Raw genomic sequence first — 19,292 nt, forward strand, 5'->3', positions numbered from 1 at the left:
GGTGAGGGCGCTGGGTCCTGGGCTGGGGACTTGTGGGCTGGAAGTGGCTTTGCGGATGGATGGAGGCCCAGAAGTGGGTCACCTCTCAGCCGGGTTTGGGGAGGAGGCTGAGGTCAGGGCACAAGGTGAGGCTCCCTCCAAGGTAGAAGAAAGGGGACTAATAAGACAAGGAAGATGACCTTGGCCTGTGTCCGTTCTGCTCTAGCCGGGCTGTCCTTCTGTCTCCTGCCTCCTCTCAACCCCGCCGGGGTCTCAGGCCTGCTGGCGCCGCCCTGCCCCGCCCCCGCTTCTAGCTGACAGAACCAGAGAGCCCCGCCCCCTTCGCCCGGCCCGGCTCCTCCTCCCTCCCTCCTCCGAGAGAGCTGCTTTCAGCACCGTGGCCAGCGCCTCGGGACTCCGGGCAGAGTAGTGTGCAGAGCGGCCGACCTACCCACGGCACACTGCTGCCGCTGGGAATCAAGACCCCTCGTCACCTTCCTGAGCGGGGACGGCAAGAGTTGAAAGGGTGGGGCTGCGGTCGTCACATTCCCCTCGCTCGGTTTCCTGCCGCAAAACCGCTTCTTAAGCGCAGTCCGTATCCTATCCCACCCTTCCCTGCCTCCCTAGTCTTCTCCCGGAACCTCCAATCTCCCGGAGGCCAACAAAGCCTTCCGAGTCACTGGTTTCTAGTCCCTATCATTCAATCCACAATTAATAAGAGCCTACCGTGTACTAAGTCCTATGTTGAAAAATATCTTCCCTAAGCAAGAACCATAGAATAAAAAGGACAAGGCCCCTGCTCACAAGGACAGTGAAATATTTACACATATGTAGATATATATATATTTGAGATGCAGAGTGATAGGGTGATAATAAAAGCAACTACAAAGTATAGTAAAGAATGGTTCTTATGAGCCTTCTCACACCTTAACAAAATGCTTTTTGTTCAATACAATGTCTTTCTCCTCGTTTATACTTTTGTTGCATATTTCTTTTTTAATTTATTTTTATTGAAGTATAGTTGATTTACAGTGTTGTGTTACTTTCTGCTGTACAGCAAAGTGACTCAGTTATACACATATATACATTCTTTTAAAAATTCTTTTCCATTATGGTTTATCCCAGGATGTCGAATATATTTCCCTGTACTATACAGTAGGACCTTGTTGTTTATCCATTATGTATGTAATAGTTTGTAATGTAATAATACTTACTAACCCCAAACTCCCAGTCCATCCCTTCCTCACTCCACCCCCCACATATTTCCTTTTTCCCCCTCTTTTTCAAAATATCTATATTTTCCCTGAATTTATAGGTAAATACATGATTAGTATACATATATAGAAAAATTCAAGAAAGTTACATAAAAGAATAAAAATCACTCATAACCCCAAGCTGGGAGCTAAGGAGAGACAAGATCATCTTAAAAACATTCACTTCAGCTTTAGTAGATCTGGATTTGAGTTAGCCACTTGTTAGCTAAGGATTTAACTTTCCCAAGCCTCAAGTTTTTTCATCTATACGATGAGGATGATAATATTATCTATCACATAAGGGTTAGGTAAAATAACACGTAAAATGCTTAGCCCAGGTTCTCACACATAAAAATGCTCAAAATGTTTATTATTACTATTACTATTGTTATTGTTATTATTATTATTATCACCGCTGTTAACATATTGGGATACTTCCCTCCTCCTGGACATACCGCTTTACACAGTTGGATAATAATGTATACTGCTTTACACAATTGGATAATTTAGTATCCAATTTTTTTCACTTAGCATTACACCCATTAATATTTTCTCACATTACTAGTTTTTCAAAAACATAATTTTAATCTTTATGTAATAATTGTTTAATTATTCTCCCTTTTAGAGGTATTTTGACAGTTTCCAGTTTTTCACTATTAAAAACAACCTTGCCTTAAACATATTTGTGCTGTTACCTCTGTTTCCTCTTCCTCTTAAATCTCTTTGGTTTTGTGACCAGTCTTTGCCATCAGACTGGAAGTTCATCACAGCATGGCCTGTGTTTCCACCATCAGACTGGGAGCGTCCCCAGAGCAGGGGCTGTAAGTTTCCCCATTCAGAAAAGTCCCTAACCTGGGGCCAAGCTCTTAGGGGCTGATGGACACCTTTTGTTTGGCCTGACCAGCAGAACTTCCCCTGCCTCTGAGAGAAGACTCTCCTGCTGTCTGAGGTTCTGGACAGCCAATCACCAGACACACAGACCCTAGCAACAGGGCTGGGTGTGTGACCCAAATTAGGCCATCAGTCTCTCCCTAGGGAATCTGAGTTGGTGGTGGATTGACACCAGGAGAAAAAGGTGTTGCTTAGTGAGGCCCTGGCAGCATCCTCAGGAGATAATCCACACACCCCTGCTACCAGGGGCTTCAGAGCCACCCTGACTCCAGCCCCGCCTAACACAGGGCCCTGTTCCTTCTTCAGCTCTGTGACTCACCCACTATCTTTCCATTTCCTTCCTTTTTGCTTTCATTAGCTAGAGAATTTTTGGCTATTGGCATCAAAGTGTCCTAACCTGGGGAACTCCACGGCGGTCCAGTGGTTAGGACTCTGTGCTTTCACTGACGAGGGCGCGGGTTCAATCTCTGGTCAGGGAACTAAGATCCCTCAAGCTGCAAGGCCAGAAAAAAAGAAAAAAAAAAAAAAAAAAAAAAAAAAGCCCTAACCTGATCCAAATATTAGCACCAGAAAGGGGATTTCAGACCCAGGCTTCAGACAAAAGGCTCTGAGATCCCTGCTTATATCTGGAGTTGGGAAAATGGCAGCCCGCGATACATAGAGGAGAAACGCTAATCGAATTATCAGCTGCGAACACTAGGGATCACGTGCCCACTGAGGGTCAAGTTCTGGGGAACGGAGTGGCTTTGGGTTTAAAGATAATGAAGACATCAGGAACACAGAGTAGGGTGCCTGCTTATAGCAGCGACGACTAATGTCAAGCAAGACGAGCCCGCTTATCTAGGTGACCGATTCAACGAATAAAATGAATTGCAAGACCTTTATGTGGTACGGCTCAAAGAATCCATTAAATCTTGTTGCTAGAGGGCACAGGACCCTTAATATAAGATTCAGGGCGTATGAAAGGACTGAACTGCAAGGCCTTGAACCCACCCCATGTTCCTGAATGGTTAGACCAGATCACCTCAGGAGCCGATAGAATCCTCACCTTGGTACCCTGACCCTTGAGTTAAAGGATAATGTACTAGGAAGAGCTAAACCAGTGCTCCTGGTGCCCCCTCTCATTCTCCAAATAATAAGTCAAAAACAGTACTATGTCTCCATAGGACATAGAAATCAGTCACTATCAATGACTGGGAAGATGCAGGGGTGATGGCTCCTGTCTATAGTGGACATTTGCCACATGGTTTGTTTTCAGTTTTGGCTGATCAGCATCCTAACCTCCTTCCTAGATGGGGGTGATACCCTGCTGTGTGGGTCCTGGCAGGGGCGGTTGGGCCTCTTCTCTCACTGCAGAAGTGAAACCCCTCCCTCTGCCTCTCTAGAGAGAGTTCTGATGGCATGCTGGCACCAAGTAGCAGTGGACTGCTGTGGCATGACAACACCCCCCTCCCCCCCATGGGATGGCCCTGAGGACAGCAGGGAAGGGAAATCTTCAATGAAGGTAGAACTTCAAGTGCTATAACTATCTATTCCCAAAAGAGCTATCAATACATCCTAATCCCCAGAACCTGTGAATATTACATTATTTGGAAAAGGGTTCTTCGCAGATACAATTAAATTGAGGATTTCGAGATAAGGAGAGCCTACCCGATTATCTGGGTGGGTCCTAAATCCAATGACAAGTGTCCTTCTAAGAGACACACAGAGGAGAAGACAAGAATAAAAGGTGACATGACCATGGAGGCAGGGACTAGAATGATGCAGCCGCAGCCAAGGAAGCTGGCAGCCACCAGAAGCTAGAAGAGGTGGGGAATGGATTCTTCCCTAGAGCCTGTGTAGGAAGAGCAGCCCTGCTGACACCGTGATTTCGACTTTTAGCCTTCAGAATTGTAAGTGAACAAATGTGTTATTTCAAGCCATCTAGTTTGTAATAATATGTTATGACAGCCTCAGGAAATATACTACCTCTCCTGTAAGGAAAGAGGGTCTAAGGTACAGATGAATACCACTTTGTGGGAAGCAGATAATGGACCAGTCATATGGTCATTATCTTGGACACAGTAAGTCTGGAGAGTTAAGGTAAAAGTTTGGGGAAAGGGAGCCTTCAGAAAAGGAGCAAAACCAGAGAGTATTTGGGTTCGATGAGAATGTACTCCAGAGGCCTGCTACTGCAGAAGCTTTTAACATGGGTTGGACAGGATGACTGACTCTATGAATGCTAGCCAGCCTCCTTCCTCAGCACCCCTACCCCAATCCCACCATGCACTGGCTCACAGACCCCTAACGAGGTGTCCGTGGTGTGACAGATGGAGACTGTGGATGAATCTTCCAACAAAGCCAATGCAGTCAGTCACTACTGGCTCCCAACAATATCAACAAACTTTTGAGCTCCTGGTATGACACCTATAACTCTCAAAACTCAATAATAAGAAAACAAACAGCTCAATTAAAGATTGGGCAAAAGATTCAAACAAGTACTTCATCAAAGATATATGGATAGCAATTAAGCAGATGAAAAACTGCTCAGCATTATTAGTCAGTGGGCAAATGCAAATTAAACCACAACATACCGTTACACACCTGTTAGAAAGGTGCAATTAAAAAACAAACCCCCCCAAAACTGACAATGTCAGGTATTAGCAAGGATATGGAGCAGTTGGAACTTTTATATATTGCTGGTGGGAATGCATATTGGTTCAGCCACTTTGGAAAGCAATTTGACATCTCTTAGGAATTGAAACAAACATTTGCCAGGAGACTCAGCCTTCTCACTCCTGGGTATTTGTCTCAGAGAAACGAAAACTTGTGTTCGCACACACACAAAACCTGTACATGAATGTGTGTGGCAGCTTTATCCATAACTGCCCAAAACTTTTCAGAAATAACCCAAATGTCTTTCAGGTGGGAAATGGATAAACACACTGATAAGGGACTACTTCCAGACAATGGACTACTATTCAGCAATAAAAAGTAAGTAACTACTGAAACCAGCAACAACATGCCTGAATCTCAAAGGTGTTATGTTAAGTAAAAGAAGCCAGACACCACCCCCCAAGAGAAATATATAAATACTGTGTGATTTCATCTATATTACATATGGAAAAGGCAAAACTATAGGAAAATAAAACAGATTTGTGGTTGCCAGGATCTGGTGGTGGGGTTGATTATAAAGGAACCATCCAAGGGAATTTCTTAGGGTTATGGTAGTGTTCTGTATCTTGGTTGGGGTGGTGGTTCCATGATATACGCATTTGTCAAAACTCACAGAACTATATACTATAAAGGGTGAATTTTACTGTGTCAATTATACTTTAATTTTTTAAAGGGGGGGGTGGTTTACTCATGTTGGTAGGGTGCCAAATCATGACTATCCAGGGGAGAGAAGGTGCTGATACACAGAGGAAACAGAGAAGTATGTGTAGTTAACTCAGGAAATGCCTGGGCTGCCTCCTGTCACTGCCATGTCCAGTATAAAAAATTAATGGATATGTATAAAAACAGATGATTGAACTTGGTGTACCCCCCAAAAAATAATAAAAAAATAAATAAAATTTTTAAAAAAATTAATGGAGGGAAGAAACAACTTAATGAAGGCTTTAGGGGGCCGGCCCACCAAGGGCCCAGATATCTCAGGGCTAGAAGGTCTGGGTCACTGTATAGAGTAAAGAACCCTAATTAGCAGAGATGCTGGCTGAGAGCAAAAGGAACAGGATGGGGGTGGAGGATGAAAGTCATAAGCACTGTCTACAGTCAGGTGGCACCTGCAGAAAGGAGGACTCTAGGGACTTCCCTGATGGTCCAGTAGTTAAGACTCCACCCTTCCACTGCAGGGAGCATGGGTTCTATCCCTGGTCAGGGAACTAAGATCCCACATGTCACGAGGTACAGCCAAAAATTAAGAAAAAAAAAGAGGAGGGCTTTAGTTTCTACCCAGATTTTCATTCTTGATGTGTCATGTATATAATATATACCCTACTAGCTCTCTCATCTTTCTTCTTTGATGATGGCTAACTTTAATATTTAGCCCCTAAGCTGCAAAATATTGAGATGTGATTGTGATCAAACTAAAAGAGAGGTGACATCACACAGACATCTTGGACTTAGCACTGGAGTAATGACTGATGACACATTGGGCCATCTCCCTAGCTTTTTTCAGAGGATAGTTGTGATGGGAAGAAAAGTGTTCATGTGTTTATTGACCAGCAAAGAGAGGGGCCATGCTAAGAGAACAGAGCACAAATTTCAGCAGGACCAGAAGGATGAGGTGGGACAAAGGACATCTTCACAGCAGCCCAGAGGATCAGAAAGAACCCTTCCCCTTATTCCTGAAGCCACATAAGCTTCACTCCACACTTGATCCAATCTTGATGAGGAGAATGGGGTGGTGAGGGAAAACCTAGAGGCTGAATATTGAATTTAAAAAAAACTGATAACCTGAAAGTCACTAAATGTCTCATTTCCTACCCTCACCTAAATAAAATGGAGACTGGATGGTCAATGTCAATTTAAAAGTTAACACCTCACACTGGTCAGAATGGCCATCATCACAAAATCTGGAAACAACAAATGCTGGAGAGGGTGTGGAGAAAAGGGAACTCTCCTGCACTGTTGGTGGGAATGTAAGTTGGTACAGCCACTATGGAAAACAGTTTGGAGGTGCCTTCAAAAACTAAAAATAGAACTACCATATAATCTAGAAATCCCACTACTGGGCATATACCCAGAGAAAACCATAATCCAAAAAGAAACATGTACCATAGTGTTCACTGCAGCACTATTTACAATAGCCAGGACATGGAAGCAACCTAAATGCCCATCAACAGATGAATGGATAAAGAAGATGTGGTACATACATACAATGGAATATTACTCAGTCATAAAAAGGAATGAAATGGAGCTATATGTAATGAGGTGGATGGACCTAGCATCTGTCATACAGAGTGAAGTAAGCCAGAAAGAGAAAAACAAATATTGTGTGCTAACTCATATATACAGAAACTAAAAAAAAAAAAAAAAAAATGGTACTGATGAACCCAGTGACAGGTCAAGGATAAGGATGCAGATGCAGAGAATGGACTGGAGGACAAGGAGTTGGAGGGCGGGGGGCAAAGGGGAAGCTGGGACGAAGTGAGAGAGTAGCATAGACATATATACTCTGCCAACTGTAAAATAGATAGCTAGTGGGAAGTTGCTGTATAACAAAGGGAGTTCAACTCGATGATAGGTGATGCCTTAGAGGGCCAGGACAGGGAGGGTGGGAGGGAGTCGCTGGAGGAAGGGGATATGGGGATGTATGTATAGGTACAGCTGATTCACTTTGGTGTACCTCAAAAACTGGTACAAGAGTGTAAAGCAATAATATTCCAATAAAGAGCTTTAAAAAAAAGTTAAAATTATTGCACATCCCAATTTTAACTTGAGTCTGCTTCTTGGGGAAGAAAGCTTATCTATGAGCTAGGCAGCCACGAGTGGAATGGAAAGGGATATCTATTGTTCTTGTTTGCCCAGAATCCTTCCCCTTTCTTTGGTAACAAAAACCCACTCTCTGTTTGGAGAACTACCCCTCCTCTTTCCAGCCCCCTCAGGGTTCTGCCCAGTGCAGATGATGGGTAGGGGACTGGAGCACACAAACTAAGTCAACCTGAGTCTCTCGATGGGGAATTTGAATCATGACTGGGTTCCCTGTCTGCTCCTGGCACTGACTCCAGGGTTGCAGCACATCTGACCTTAATCTAGAGCTGTGAGCGCCATCTCAGAATTGAGATGTCTGTGTTTGTGGCTTAAGCAGAGGCAATCTATTATAAGGGAGTTTCAGGTCTCATAGGGGCAGGTTGCAGCAGCCATGGAAGGGTGTGTGTGTGCATACACATGTGGAACCAGGACTTGGAAATCCATCAGGAAGTCAGGGCACGGCTGCTGCTGCTTCTTCCCAAACGGCAAATCCATTCTTCCTCCCCTCTGCAGACCAGCTTTCTCCATGTCTTCATCAGCACATCAGAAAACTGCCTTTCTGGGCTTCACTAGTTCCATGTTTCAGATCAGCTTGAAGGCGAGCTGTTGGGTACAAGCTTACACCCAAGGAGAGGGCCTTGGGTCAGATGTCCATTCCTTGTCTAGTCAGTCCAGTGGTGGGGAGCAAAGACAGGCTCCTTTACTAACGTGGCTGCCAGAGGCCTGCCCTTTTGTGTCTGGGGTGGCTCTTGGAGAACATAGACTGGGTGACACCCAAGAGGAGTTTGCCACATCTGTGTGTCTACAGCCACTGTGCCCCAACCCCAATGACCAGAAGGCACGACACCACCCATCCCCCACCATCCCAGGTGGTAGGACTTGACCAGGGAGAATTTTGCACCTTCTTTATTTGTTTGTTTGTTTGTTTTGGCTGCACCACGCAGCATGTGGGATCTTAGTTCCCCGAGCAGGGATTGAACCCATTCTCCCCCGCAGTGGAAGCACGGAACCTTAACCACTGGACCGCCAGGGAAGTCCCTGTTTGTTTTTTAATTGAGGTGCAGTATCTACATTACATACAGTAAAATACTAAAACCTTAAGTGCATGGCCAGATGGATTTTTACATGTGTTACCAATATCCCGGATCAAGATTTAGAACAACTCCAACACTCCAGAATGCTCCCTCCCTCCTGCCCTCTCCCAGTCAATATTCCTCCCAGGGTTAAACCCTGAAGACTTTTACTACCGTATGTTAGTTTTGCCTCTTCTTGAACTTCATATACATGGAATCACACAGTCTGTGTTCTTTTGTCTATAGCTTTTCTCATTCAACATTATGCCTATGAGATAAACCCATATGATTGCATGTGGGAACCAGAAATCAGTTCTCTTTTGGGGGGAAAACCCAAAGCAAAACACTCAGATTGGACAAAGGGTGGTTAGACCATATGAGGTTTTGGTACAAAAAGTCCTTAACTATTTCTTGCTTCCATTTAGGAAGCACAAATACTGCCAAAGTTCTCTTTGCTATATTCTTCGTTTGTAATGGAAAATTCTCCATTCTTTCTCCTCTGGGGAAGGTGGCTGTGACCCGCTGGCTATACTAGGACTGATGCATTTTCATAGCTTCAATCACAGATAGAAACAGCTCCTCAGTTCCAGTTCCTTCCCGGGCCTCCTAGTCTTGACTTGTGAGAAGGGAACGGCGGGGGTGGGGAGAGAAGGAGGGGCCAGGATGAGCTCATGGGGAAAACTGGCTTTAAACACTGACTTCCATAACAATAAGAGAAGATAGTGTTCCTTTAACCAATGGTATTTCCATGTCTCTGGAATTGGGTGGGTTTCTCTCATTTTGAGTGTCTCCTGGCTGGTTCCTCCAGTTGCTCCTCTCCACTCCACCTTCAGTGCTGTAAGGGAGAGTGGCAGGGGGTGGCTACACGGGCCGAGCACCTATGTGCCAGGCACTTCCATGGGGTTTCACATACGCGGTCTTATTCAATCCTGACCTTACTAAGAGCCATCAGTCTCTTTGCCTTGATAAGAAAACTGAGGCTCACAGAGATTACAAATTTAAATAACTTGTCCAAGGTCATGTAGTTAGTTGTGGTGAGTTTTGAAGCCAGGATAAAGGCAACCTAGTCTGGGGCCTCCCCAGCGGGGCCATCTTCTACCTCCTGGGATGGTGAAGGGGTACTTTGCTGCAATGACCTGACCTCCAGGGAAGGCTGCTCTGGTCCCACACCTGAGCATACTCAGGCAGCTGGGCCCTTCCCAGCCTTCAGGCCGGGCCAGCAGAGGCTCACGAGGCCTGCTCATCCTCAGCCAGCACGACCAACTGGTCATGCTCACATGTGGCCTTGGGTAGGGCACAGGGTGAGTGGAAGCCTTAACTAAAGGGGTAAGTCTTTAATGCTGGAATTGCAGATGTTGAGTGAAGTAGAAGGGAAGTGGGAGAGAGTCGTTGGAGAAGGACCTCCTTAGGGCCCTAAATCACTCCTGCAGGCACCCTCTGGTGGGAGGGTGGAAGGGCAGTACACCCAGAGAGAGAACACACACCCCCTGGCCAGGGGTCACAGAGCTGGTAAGTCCCAGAGGCCTGGGCCTGCCTGAAAACCCCCAAGGGGGCCTGGGAAGGCTGAGGGTGGGGAGACTGGGACCCCTCCTCACGTGAGCCTGATACTGCCAGATGCCTTGGTCTGGGTGGGGTCAAAAGCAGGGCCCAGACTGGGGTGAGGCAAGAGAGGTGTCTAGGATGCAGAACTGAAGGAGGTGCTCACACCCTAGGCGTCTCCCTTTCCTCACCCGAGTCCTAGCCCTGCCACGGAGTTCAGGGCACCAGAGGTGAACAACAGCAATAATGGTGGCTAACATGTACTGCTCACACGCAGGGCCCTGTTCCGGGCTACATCTGTGACGTCTATAATGTGTTAATTCACTTAGCCCTCACAACTCTTATCAGTTGACAGATAAGGAGCCTAAGATTCAGAAGAGATCACTTGCCCAGCTAATAACTTGTACAGGTAAGTGTCCCAGTCCCCTCTTAACCATGCCGCCACATCACCCCCGCCCCTGACATACACACACAAAAGGCACCTGGTGTCAGGCGGCATCCAGCTACCTTATCAGGACCCACCCCAGCTGACTGGCCACAGCTGGGCCTTTGCCCACGGCAGGCCCTGTGGGACTGGGAAGCTGGGTCACATGTGGACAAGGTCCCTTTTATAGCCCCACTACCCCTTCTGGCTCTGTCTTTTGCCACCTGACCTGACCCGCTGGCCACCACCTACACCAGCTGTGCCCACTCATCATGGAGAAGGTCCTTGCCCTACTGCTTCTCGCCCTCGCGGTAGCCTATGCGGTCCCTGACCCCCGAGGACTCATTATCAACCTGGTAAGAGGGTCTTCAGGGCAAGAGTTATCTGAACCCACAGGTGGGAATTTTTTTTAAGCTTGGATCTTGACCTCTGGGTGGGTCAAGTTGTCCCCATGTGGGCTGCCCGAGGGCTGGGAGGTAAGACGTCTCTTCCTTTACTGCCTATTCCCTGTCCCGCACCCCTTCCTCAGGGGCCCCATAGAAGGCTGATCAACAGGAAGCGTGCTCAGAGCAGTAGTTCAACCTGGCTGAAGGAACTTTATAAAAATTCAGAGTGGAATTCCCTGGCGGTCCAGTGGTTAGCACTCTGTGCTTTCACTGCCGAGGGCGTGGGTTCAATCCCTGGTCAGAGAACTAAGATCCTGCAAGCCAAGCGGCACAGCACCTCCCCTCCCCCCTCCAAAAAAAAAAAAAAAAAATCCAGAGATTTGGGCTCCTGCCCTGGAAACCCTGGCTCAGAAGGTCCAGTAGTTTAAAAAGCTTCCCCAGTGATTCTGGCTTCTGACCTAGACCGACTCTAAATGCCTCAGGAATACTTACTTATTTAGTCCTCATAAGAGCCACGTGAGATAGGTACTGTTATGATCAACCCTGTTTTCAAATGGAAAGCTGACATAGAGGAAGGTTCAGTCACCTGCCTGAGGTCACACAGCTGGAAAGTCTTGAGCAGGGATTGGCACACAGGCTGGCGTGCTCCAGAGCCAGGCTCTCACCACTGCCCATACTGCCTCTCCACCAAGGCCACAACTGGGAAAACCATTTGGATTAAGAACTTAGTTCACAGGTTCTTAACTCAGGGCCATGCATGGACTCAGAGGGTCCGGGGTCCCCCTGAGATTATTTGTGAGAGTCTGTGGGGTGAGGGAGAGAGTTTTCTGGGTGGTCCTCAATTTTCACAGTCTCCTTGAAGGATTGGGGGACCCAGAGAGGTTTGGAGACCCTGTTTGGGGGGGTCACATGTGGCCATTCCAGATGGGGGCTCTGAGGCAGAGGGTGGGACAGTGGCTTGCCCTGGGACACCCAGATGTCCTGTCCCCTTCCCAGGGCTGCTTCTCTGGCACCGTACTGCCTGCTTCTCAGATGGGTGGGTGGGGGGTCAGGATGGGCAGAGAAGCCACCAGCCCCAGGGGCCGGATTCCTTCACACATGCCCCCCACTGGGGGAGGCCCTGCCAGCAGTAGTGGGTGGTGAAGTAGGGGTCTGGGTGGAGAAGGGATCAAAGGGAGGGGGGCCTGGGCTGACCGGCTGCCCCGGGCAGGACGAGGGCGAGCTCTGCCTGAACAGCGCCCAGTGCAAGAGCAACTGCTGCCACCGTGATACCGGCCTGAGCCTGGCCCGCTGCGCGCCCAAGGCCAGCGAGAACAGCGAGTGCTCCGCCTTTGTGAGTGCCGGGGGTGGGGGGTTGTGGCGGGAGGCCAGCTCAGAGGGGGAGGGTCCTCGAGGCTTGGGGGTGGGATCAGGGAGGAGGGTCAGTCTGGGTACTGAATATTGAGGCGATGAAGAGAGGGAGGTCGGCGGGCTTCAAAGCCCTTTCCCATCCCATCACCTCTTGACCCTCACAACTGACCAGTGAGACGGGTGGGGCAACGCTCTGTTATCCCTATTTCATGGGTGGGTAAATAGAGGCTCCCCAGAGAGATCAAGCTAGCAAGAGCAAGTGAGCCAGAGTGGAGACCAGAACCCAGGTCCTCCAGGCCCACAGCGCCCCCTGGGGAGGCGGTCAGGAGAAGCGCCATCTGAAAAGACCGAAGAGTCAGGCAGGGGCAGGTGGATGCCCAAAGTGGCCCCCGCAGCCTGAGACTCCATGGCTCCGTGTCTCTGCAGACGCTCTACGGGGTTTACTACAAGTGTCCCTGTGAGCGGGGTCTGACCTGTGAGGCGGACAAGAGCATCGTGGGCTCCATCACCAACACCAACTTTGGCTTGTGCCTGGATATTTGACGCTGCAGAGAGTGAGAGCGCTCACCCAGGCTGGCGCGCCACAGGAAGCTCCTCCTCCGCCACCTCTCCCTGGCTGGCCACCCCCTCCACCGGCACCTCCGTCTTCTAATTGGATTTTTGGCAATTAAAGCCCGTCTTGCAATCCTTCCCCAGGCTCCTGGATGTTCTTGCCGAGTCAGTGTCTTTCTTGATGTTACATCAAGCTCTTTGCCCCGTCAGGGCAGGTGTCCTCTGAAAAGGAGAAATGGGTCTGGAGCCAGGCAGGATGAGGCTGACAGACTGGAGGCAATGTTGTGAAACAGGCCCAGCCAGGTTGGGAACACCTCCATATCTAAGGAGCAATCACAGCTCCCTGGGAGGCCCTCCTTGCCCCTCAATTTCTCAGGCAGGCGCGCAGCGCGCGAGCGCACACACATACACACAGTCTCTAGTGGGGAGTCATCATGGCCCATATTCTTTGCCCTGCATCGAAACTTACCAGTCTCCTCTCCTGGGCTCTCACCTCTTTTCTGGGTCAAACTCTCAGCTGTGACAGCTAGCTGACACAATCTGTGTGCTAAGGGGTCAGACCACTAACAATTGCTATAGGCTTACTCTATGCTAGCAAATTCTCACAACGACCTTGGGAATTCGTTGTCTCTACTTTATAGATAAAAGAAACTAAGGATCAGAGAGCTAAGTCACTTGCCCGATGTCAGGTAATTAGAAAAAGTTGCCACTAAACGCATCCAACTCCACCCCCATCCTTTCTACAATTCTCTGTTCTTTCCCAATTATTCATACTAAGACAGATGGGTAGAATTGTAAGGAATTTAGTTTTCACTTAATATAAAAATTGTATTCCCCCCCCGGAGCCATCAAACCTGGGTTTCCTTAGACAGTCCTGAGGTGCCAGTTGCTGAGATGTGCAAGTGGAGGGTCACTGACCCCTTGGTGGGGATGCTGGGGAGGAGATTCACATAAATGGGGGAGAGTGAACTAAATGAAACTGAGATGCTCTACCAGCCCCAGGATTCTGTAGTTCTGGGATAATGAATCCTTAGAGTAACCATTAGGTTTATGAGTTAAGACCAGATTCAGTTGTAAGTAACAAAAACAAAAAAAAACCCAAGTAATTATGGCTTAAACAAAGGGGGCAAAAGTTCGTTTTGGCCAACCCAACGAACAAAACCCTGAATGAATTTTTTGGCCAACCCAATATGTCTCAGGTATGAAGAAGTCTAGAGATGGAAGAGCTGGCATTTGTTTGGGTACTGGCAGACCTGCAGTTCTCATTACCTTCTCTTGGCAAATGCCTTCACAGCAGCTCCCAACATCAGATCCTCTCACCATGTGCTAAGTTAAGAAGTCTGGGGTAGAGGCTGGGTGGGGGAGGGGTGAGGGCAGAGTGCCTCTCCTGGGGTACCTTCTCATCTTGCCCTAACGCTTCCAGGCTGACGTTTCCATATCTCCATGGCTATGACTGGGTCACCTGATCACCTCTAGCTGCAAGGAAGGCTGGAAAAGCAAAGGGAATGGGATTGCCATGACTGGCTTAGACTAATTATGATGGCTTTCCAGGTCTGGGCACGTCACTGCAATATTGGGGCTCAGCAAAGAAGGGGGACGACTGCCAGCAAACATTAAAAGCTCTTTATTTCAATGATGGTGCATCACCTCTCCCTCTTCGCCCCTCCCTTGTTCTGGGAGGCTCTGGGGACCAGGGCGAGGAACACACAGTTCTGGGTAGGCACGGGAGTAGGTGGAGGAGAAGTGGGGGAGGCAAGGAAGAGAGAGTATTAAAAGAAAGTTTTCTTAGCTGACTTTTTTTTTTCCAATTTTTTTTACAGCAGCTGTAAATGATTTTAAACTATTTCTCATTCTTCAGAAATACACAAGTCAGGCCTGGCTGGCAAGGACACTCATTATACAGGCTGAGGAATGTCTGGAAAAGGCAAGACTTTGACCTTGACCTTGGGGGCTGCTCTGCCTTCAGCCTTGAGGGGCTACCCCCACTTTTACCACAGCACAGCTCTGGGGCCCATCTGCTTACGCACAGCAGAGGAGTCTGGGCATAAAAGACCTCCTTACCCAGCTGCTCAGAGTCTGTGCTGCTGGTCACCTCCTCCAGGCTGACCCCTAGGGTTGCTTATTGCCCTCTTCACTCCATCCTTGGCATCACCTTTCTGGTTAACCCATCTGCCAGTCCTAAGTGGATGAACACTGAGAGGCAGCCCTCATCTCTGCTCCTTAAATCCTTTCATGGGTAACTCCCCTCTCCTGCACACTCAGTTCAGAGGCTACCTCAGCCTACCTCCCCCCAGGAGGCCACAGCAGAACTGCTGGGGCTTGGGGTGAAGGTGGTTAAGGCAGAGGCAGAACCAGGGTTAAGGCCAGACCTAACTGTGCCCACTTCAGTGCTACTTTCGGGGTTTGCCGAGATGACCCCTGAAGAATGGGAATCCACATTAGAGAAAGAAGCATCACCAGGCCCCATGTCCGCCCCCATCCGGGATTCCAAGTCCCTGGGGTGGGGACCCGCCTTGGGTCTGTCCAAAGGCTTCCCCAGCAGAGAATTCCCAGGTCATTTCCACCCACCTACCCCCACCTCCTTCCCCTGGCCTCTGGGTGCTCCTTGGTTCCACCTTCCGTGGGTCCCTCCCCCTCAGCTCCCCTGGGTACCGACACCCACCTCCGTGTGACACACGCTGCCCTCGGATCCCTTTAAGGAGCAGTGCGACTTGCAGTTCTCAGCCGCCCGGCGGCAGCATCCGCTCTTGCACTTCTTGCTCTGAAAGCAAATATCCCCAGTGTCCTGCAGGGAGACGGCCTGCCAGCTCCACCGCGGACCCCCGCCTGCCTCCTTCTCCCACAGGACGCCCACACTACCACTCCCATCCCTCCACCCCCCACCCCCGCACCCACCGGGCTGGGCAGTCTCTAGTCCGGGCCCCGGAGGTGTTTGTGCGGGTGGGGGGAGGAGACAGAAGGTGCTCGCAGGAGCTGACTTGTGCCTAGAGGGGGCTAAACAGTTTTGGAAGGTTTGCTCTTAGTGTCCCCAAAATAGGTTACTTCTCCTCTGGTACACGCAAGGGTGAGCCAGACCTTCCTGTCTGCCGCCGCACAAACGGCTCTCCTGCAAACTCTGACTTACCCTTTCGGCTGAGGTTGGTTGTAGCTTGTCACCTACGCTCCCCCAAACACGCACACACATCAGCGGCCCCCAATGCTGGGGCTTGTGACATCACATTATCTATCACTGCCACTCATCATCCCTCTATCAGACTATTTCAATAGTCTTTCAACAAGCAAACACTGAGCACTCACTGTGTCCAGGCCCTGAGGATACAGCTGGGAACAAAACCAACAAATGCCTGTCCTGCTCAGCACACCCTGCCCCGGGAGCCCTGCCTGGCTGCCTCCCTCTCCCACCCGGGGCTGCAGGCTTCCTGGCCACCCAGCCAGAGCAGTCCCATCACCTGGGTTTACCATGTTCACAACACATCTGACTCTGTGAAATTATCTTCTTTTTAAATTTTTCTATCTCCCCCTCAACTCCAGGCAGTCAGGGATTTTTGCTCTCTTGTTCACTGCTGTGTTTCTTAGATACTAGCGCTAAAGTCCTCACGCACAGTAGGTGCCGAATGCAGAACTGCTGAATAAAGGAGAATATTATAATGTTCCTTTGATCTCTCTGACCTCATCTCCTATTATTTCCATTCTCTCTCACTCCTCTTTACTATTCCTTGAATATGCCAGGCAAGGTCCCTCCTCTAGACCTTTGACCTGGCTCTTTCTCCATCTGGACTGCTCTTTCTACTGCCTTTCCCTTTAGGAAAGACCTCACTCCCTTTAGGTCTTTGCTTCAATTTCACATTGTTAGTAAGGTCTTCCCTGAGCACCCTCTTCTCACACCACAACTCCTGAAGCCCCTTCCTTATTTTCTTTATCATGAGGTGTTGATCACCTGGAATATGTTATTTTACTTATCTACCTCCTACTATAGAATGTCAGCTCTCCCAGGACGAGAATTTTTGTGTCTTGTTCACAGCCCCCATCACTAGCACCTAGAAAAAAAAAAAAAAAAAAAATCACTTACATATAGTAGGTGCTCAATAAAACATGTGGCAGAATGAATGTCTCTCTTACCAGATGTGAGTGAGCCTAGGATGGCAGTGCCATGTTGTGTTCACCTCTGCTGTGAAAGCAGCTGGCAGCGCCCTGGCACAGCTCTCATGACTCGGGTGAGCTTTCTTTTCCCCCCAACCATCCTCCACCCAGCACTACTGCTGCCCCCCACTTCCGGCTTTCACCCACATGAGCCTCTGTGCCCACCCACCCTCCCCAAAGTCTTAGGACGATGGCAGATGGTGTGCCCTCTAGGTTCCTGACCAAAGTTTTGACTTCTCCCTGGAAAAATGAGCCCCCAGCGAGGAGGAAGAAAAAAAAGAGAGAAGGAAGAGGAGGACCAGGAGCAGCTGTCGCCACATCATGAACCAGAGGTGGTGGCCGTGCCTGTAAGGTCCAGCTAAATACGCTGTATCTGAGGATGTGACTGCCATGTGACTGAGGCCTGGAGGGTAGGTAATGAGGTATGAATGCCCAGTCCTGGGGTTGACAGGGAGAGGCCGGGAGTGCTGGTTCCCAGACCAAAGGGACAGAGGAGCAAGCAATGGGGATAAAGTAGATGTTTCCCAAGAACCACTGCTGCTTCCTGGACCATATGCTGTGCTCATCTTGCTGCCAGCAGAATATCTAGTCTGTGTGCTTGGGCTCTGGCACCAGCGAGATCTGGGTTCAGTTCCAGCTCTGCTGCCTACAGGCTGTGTGATCTTGGGCAGCCTTCTTTTTTTTTTTTTTTAATACAAATTTCCATCAAGATGGTTGTAGTTTTATTTATTTATTTTTTTAGATTTATCTATTTATTTATTTATTGGTTGAGTTTGTCTTCGTTGCTGCTCAGGTGCTTTCTCTAGTTGTGGCGAACAGGGGCTACTCTTTATTGCAGTGTGTGGGCTTCTCAGTGCAGTGGCTTCTCTTGTTGCAGAGCACGGGCTCTAGGCACGTGGGCTTCAGTATTTGTGGCACATGGGCTCAGAAGTTGTGGATTGTAGGCTCTAGAGCTCAGGCTCAGTAGCTGTGGCGCACGGGCTTAGTTGTTCTGTGGCATGTGTGATTTTCCTGGACCAGGGCTCAAACCTGTGTCCCCTGCACTGGCAGGTGGATTTTTAAAATATTATTATTATTATTATTATTATTATTATTTATTGGCTGTGTTGGGTCTTCTTTGCTGCACATGGGTTTTCTCTAGTTTCTGCGAGAGGGGGCTGCTCTTCATTGCAGTGGCTTCTCTTGTTGCAGAGCACGGGCTCTAGGCATGTGGGCTTCAGTAGTTGCAGCACATGGGCTCAATAGTTGAGGCGCATGGGCTTAATTGCTCTGTGGCATGTGGACCAGGGATCGAACCTGTGTCCCCTGTGCTGGCAGGCAGATTCTTAACCACTGCGCCACCAGAGAAGTCCCTTGGGCAGGCTTGTTAAGCTCTTTGAGCCTCAGTTTCCCCATCTGCAAAAAGGGGCATAATAATAGTACATAACAGAAATGATGCAATGCTTAAATTAAATAGTAGATATTTTGCTATGTATAGAGTAGGCACCCAATAAATAGAAGCTCTTATCATTATCTTTACAGTTAGAATGTCTCAGAAGGATTTCACAAGACTCTCATCCAATTGTACGTTATCGTTAACAAACAGCATTGTGAATATCTGTCTCTCAGATGAAGTGACTAAGGCCCAGAGAAGCTGCCAAACCTCCCCAAAGTCACGAAGCTATTAAGTAACATAAGATGAGACTCTGGTTTTCATCTTTCCACTCCCTTCCTCCAGTGAGAATTTCAGTGAACTCCCTCTCTTGAGAAAATGTGGTCACTTGAAAGCACTTCTGTAGGCCTTTTCTTGGTGAGCACAAGAATTACAAGCCCAGGACGAACAAACTGTGAGTGGGTTGTGGTGGCGGAAGATGAGAACAAAGTGCCTAAGTCTTGAGAGTGGGAGCAGGTGGTAAGGCTGTGGGCGCAGCCGCAAGAGACATTTCTACATACATCAGTCACGGCAGGCAGGGAAACACTGAGGGAACACACCGTCCAGGAGTCACAGAGGCGTAACACAACACAAGTGGCTGTCTCGCTCGTGCAGAGTCAGCTGTGGGTCAGGACACCCTGCAGGGCTGCTGTCCTCCACGTGGTGACTTAGCGATCCAGGCACCTCCCAGCCATAGAGCCTCACCTCGTCACCCAGCCATGGCAGGGAAAGAGAATTGGAGCACTCACAGGTTTTCTGGGTGCCTTGCGGACGGTGAAATAACCCCCCACCCAAAATTGGTTTGGATGTTGGAATGGATGACGCCACACATACCAAGAC

The 19,292-nt window shown here is 48.7% G+C and overlaps 1 protein-coding gene across 1 annotated transcript; it reads left to right on the forward strand.

The window, feature by feature from the left end:
* The first annotated feature begins 4,808 nt into the window (after window positions 1-4,808).
* Window positions 4,809-12,987, forward strand: CLPS (colipase). The gene is made up of 4 exons (XM_057700411.1): window positions 4,809-5,096; window positions 10,538-10,969; window positions 12,210-12,332; window positions 12,776-12,987. Exons 2-4 carry the CDS (start codon window positions 10,886-10,888, stop codon window positions 12,890-12,892), a joined length of 324 nt encoding a protein of 107 aa, XP_057556394.1. The 5' UTR covers window positions 4,809-5,096; window positions 10,538-10,885; the 3' UTR covers window positions 12,893-12,987.
* The last annotated feature ends 6,305 nt before the right edge of the window (window positions 12,988-19,292 follow it).

This window comes from Hippopotamus amphibius, chromosome 11, assembly GCF_030028045.1.
Source record: "Hippopotamus amphibius kiboko isolate mHipAmp2 chromosome 11, mHipAmp2.hap2, whole genome shotgun sequence".
NCBI lineage: Eukaryota > Metazoa > Chordata > Mammalia > Artiodactyla > Hippopotamidae > Hippopotamus > Hippopotamus amphibius.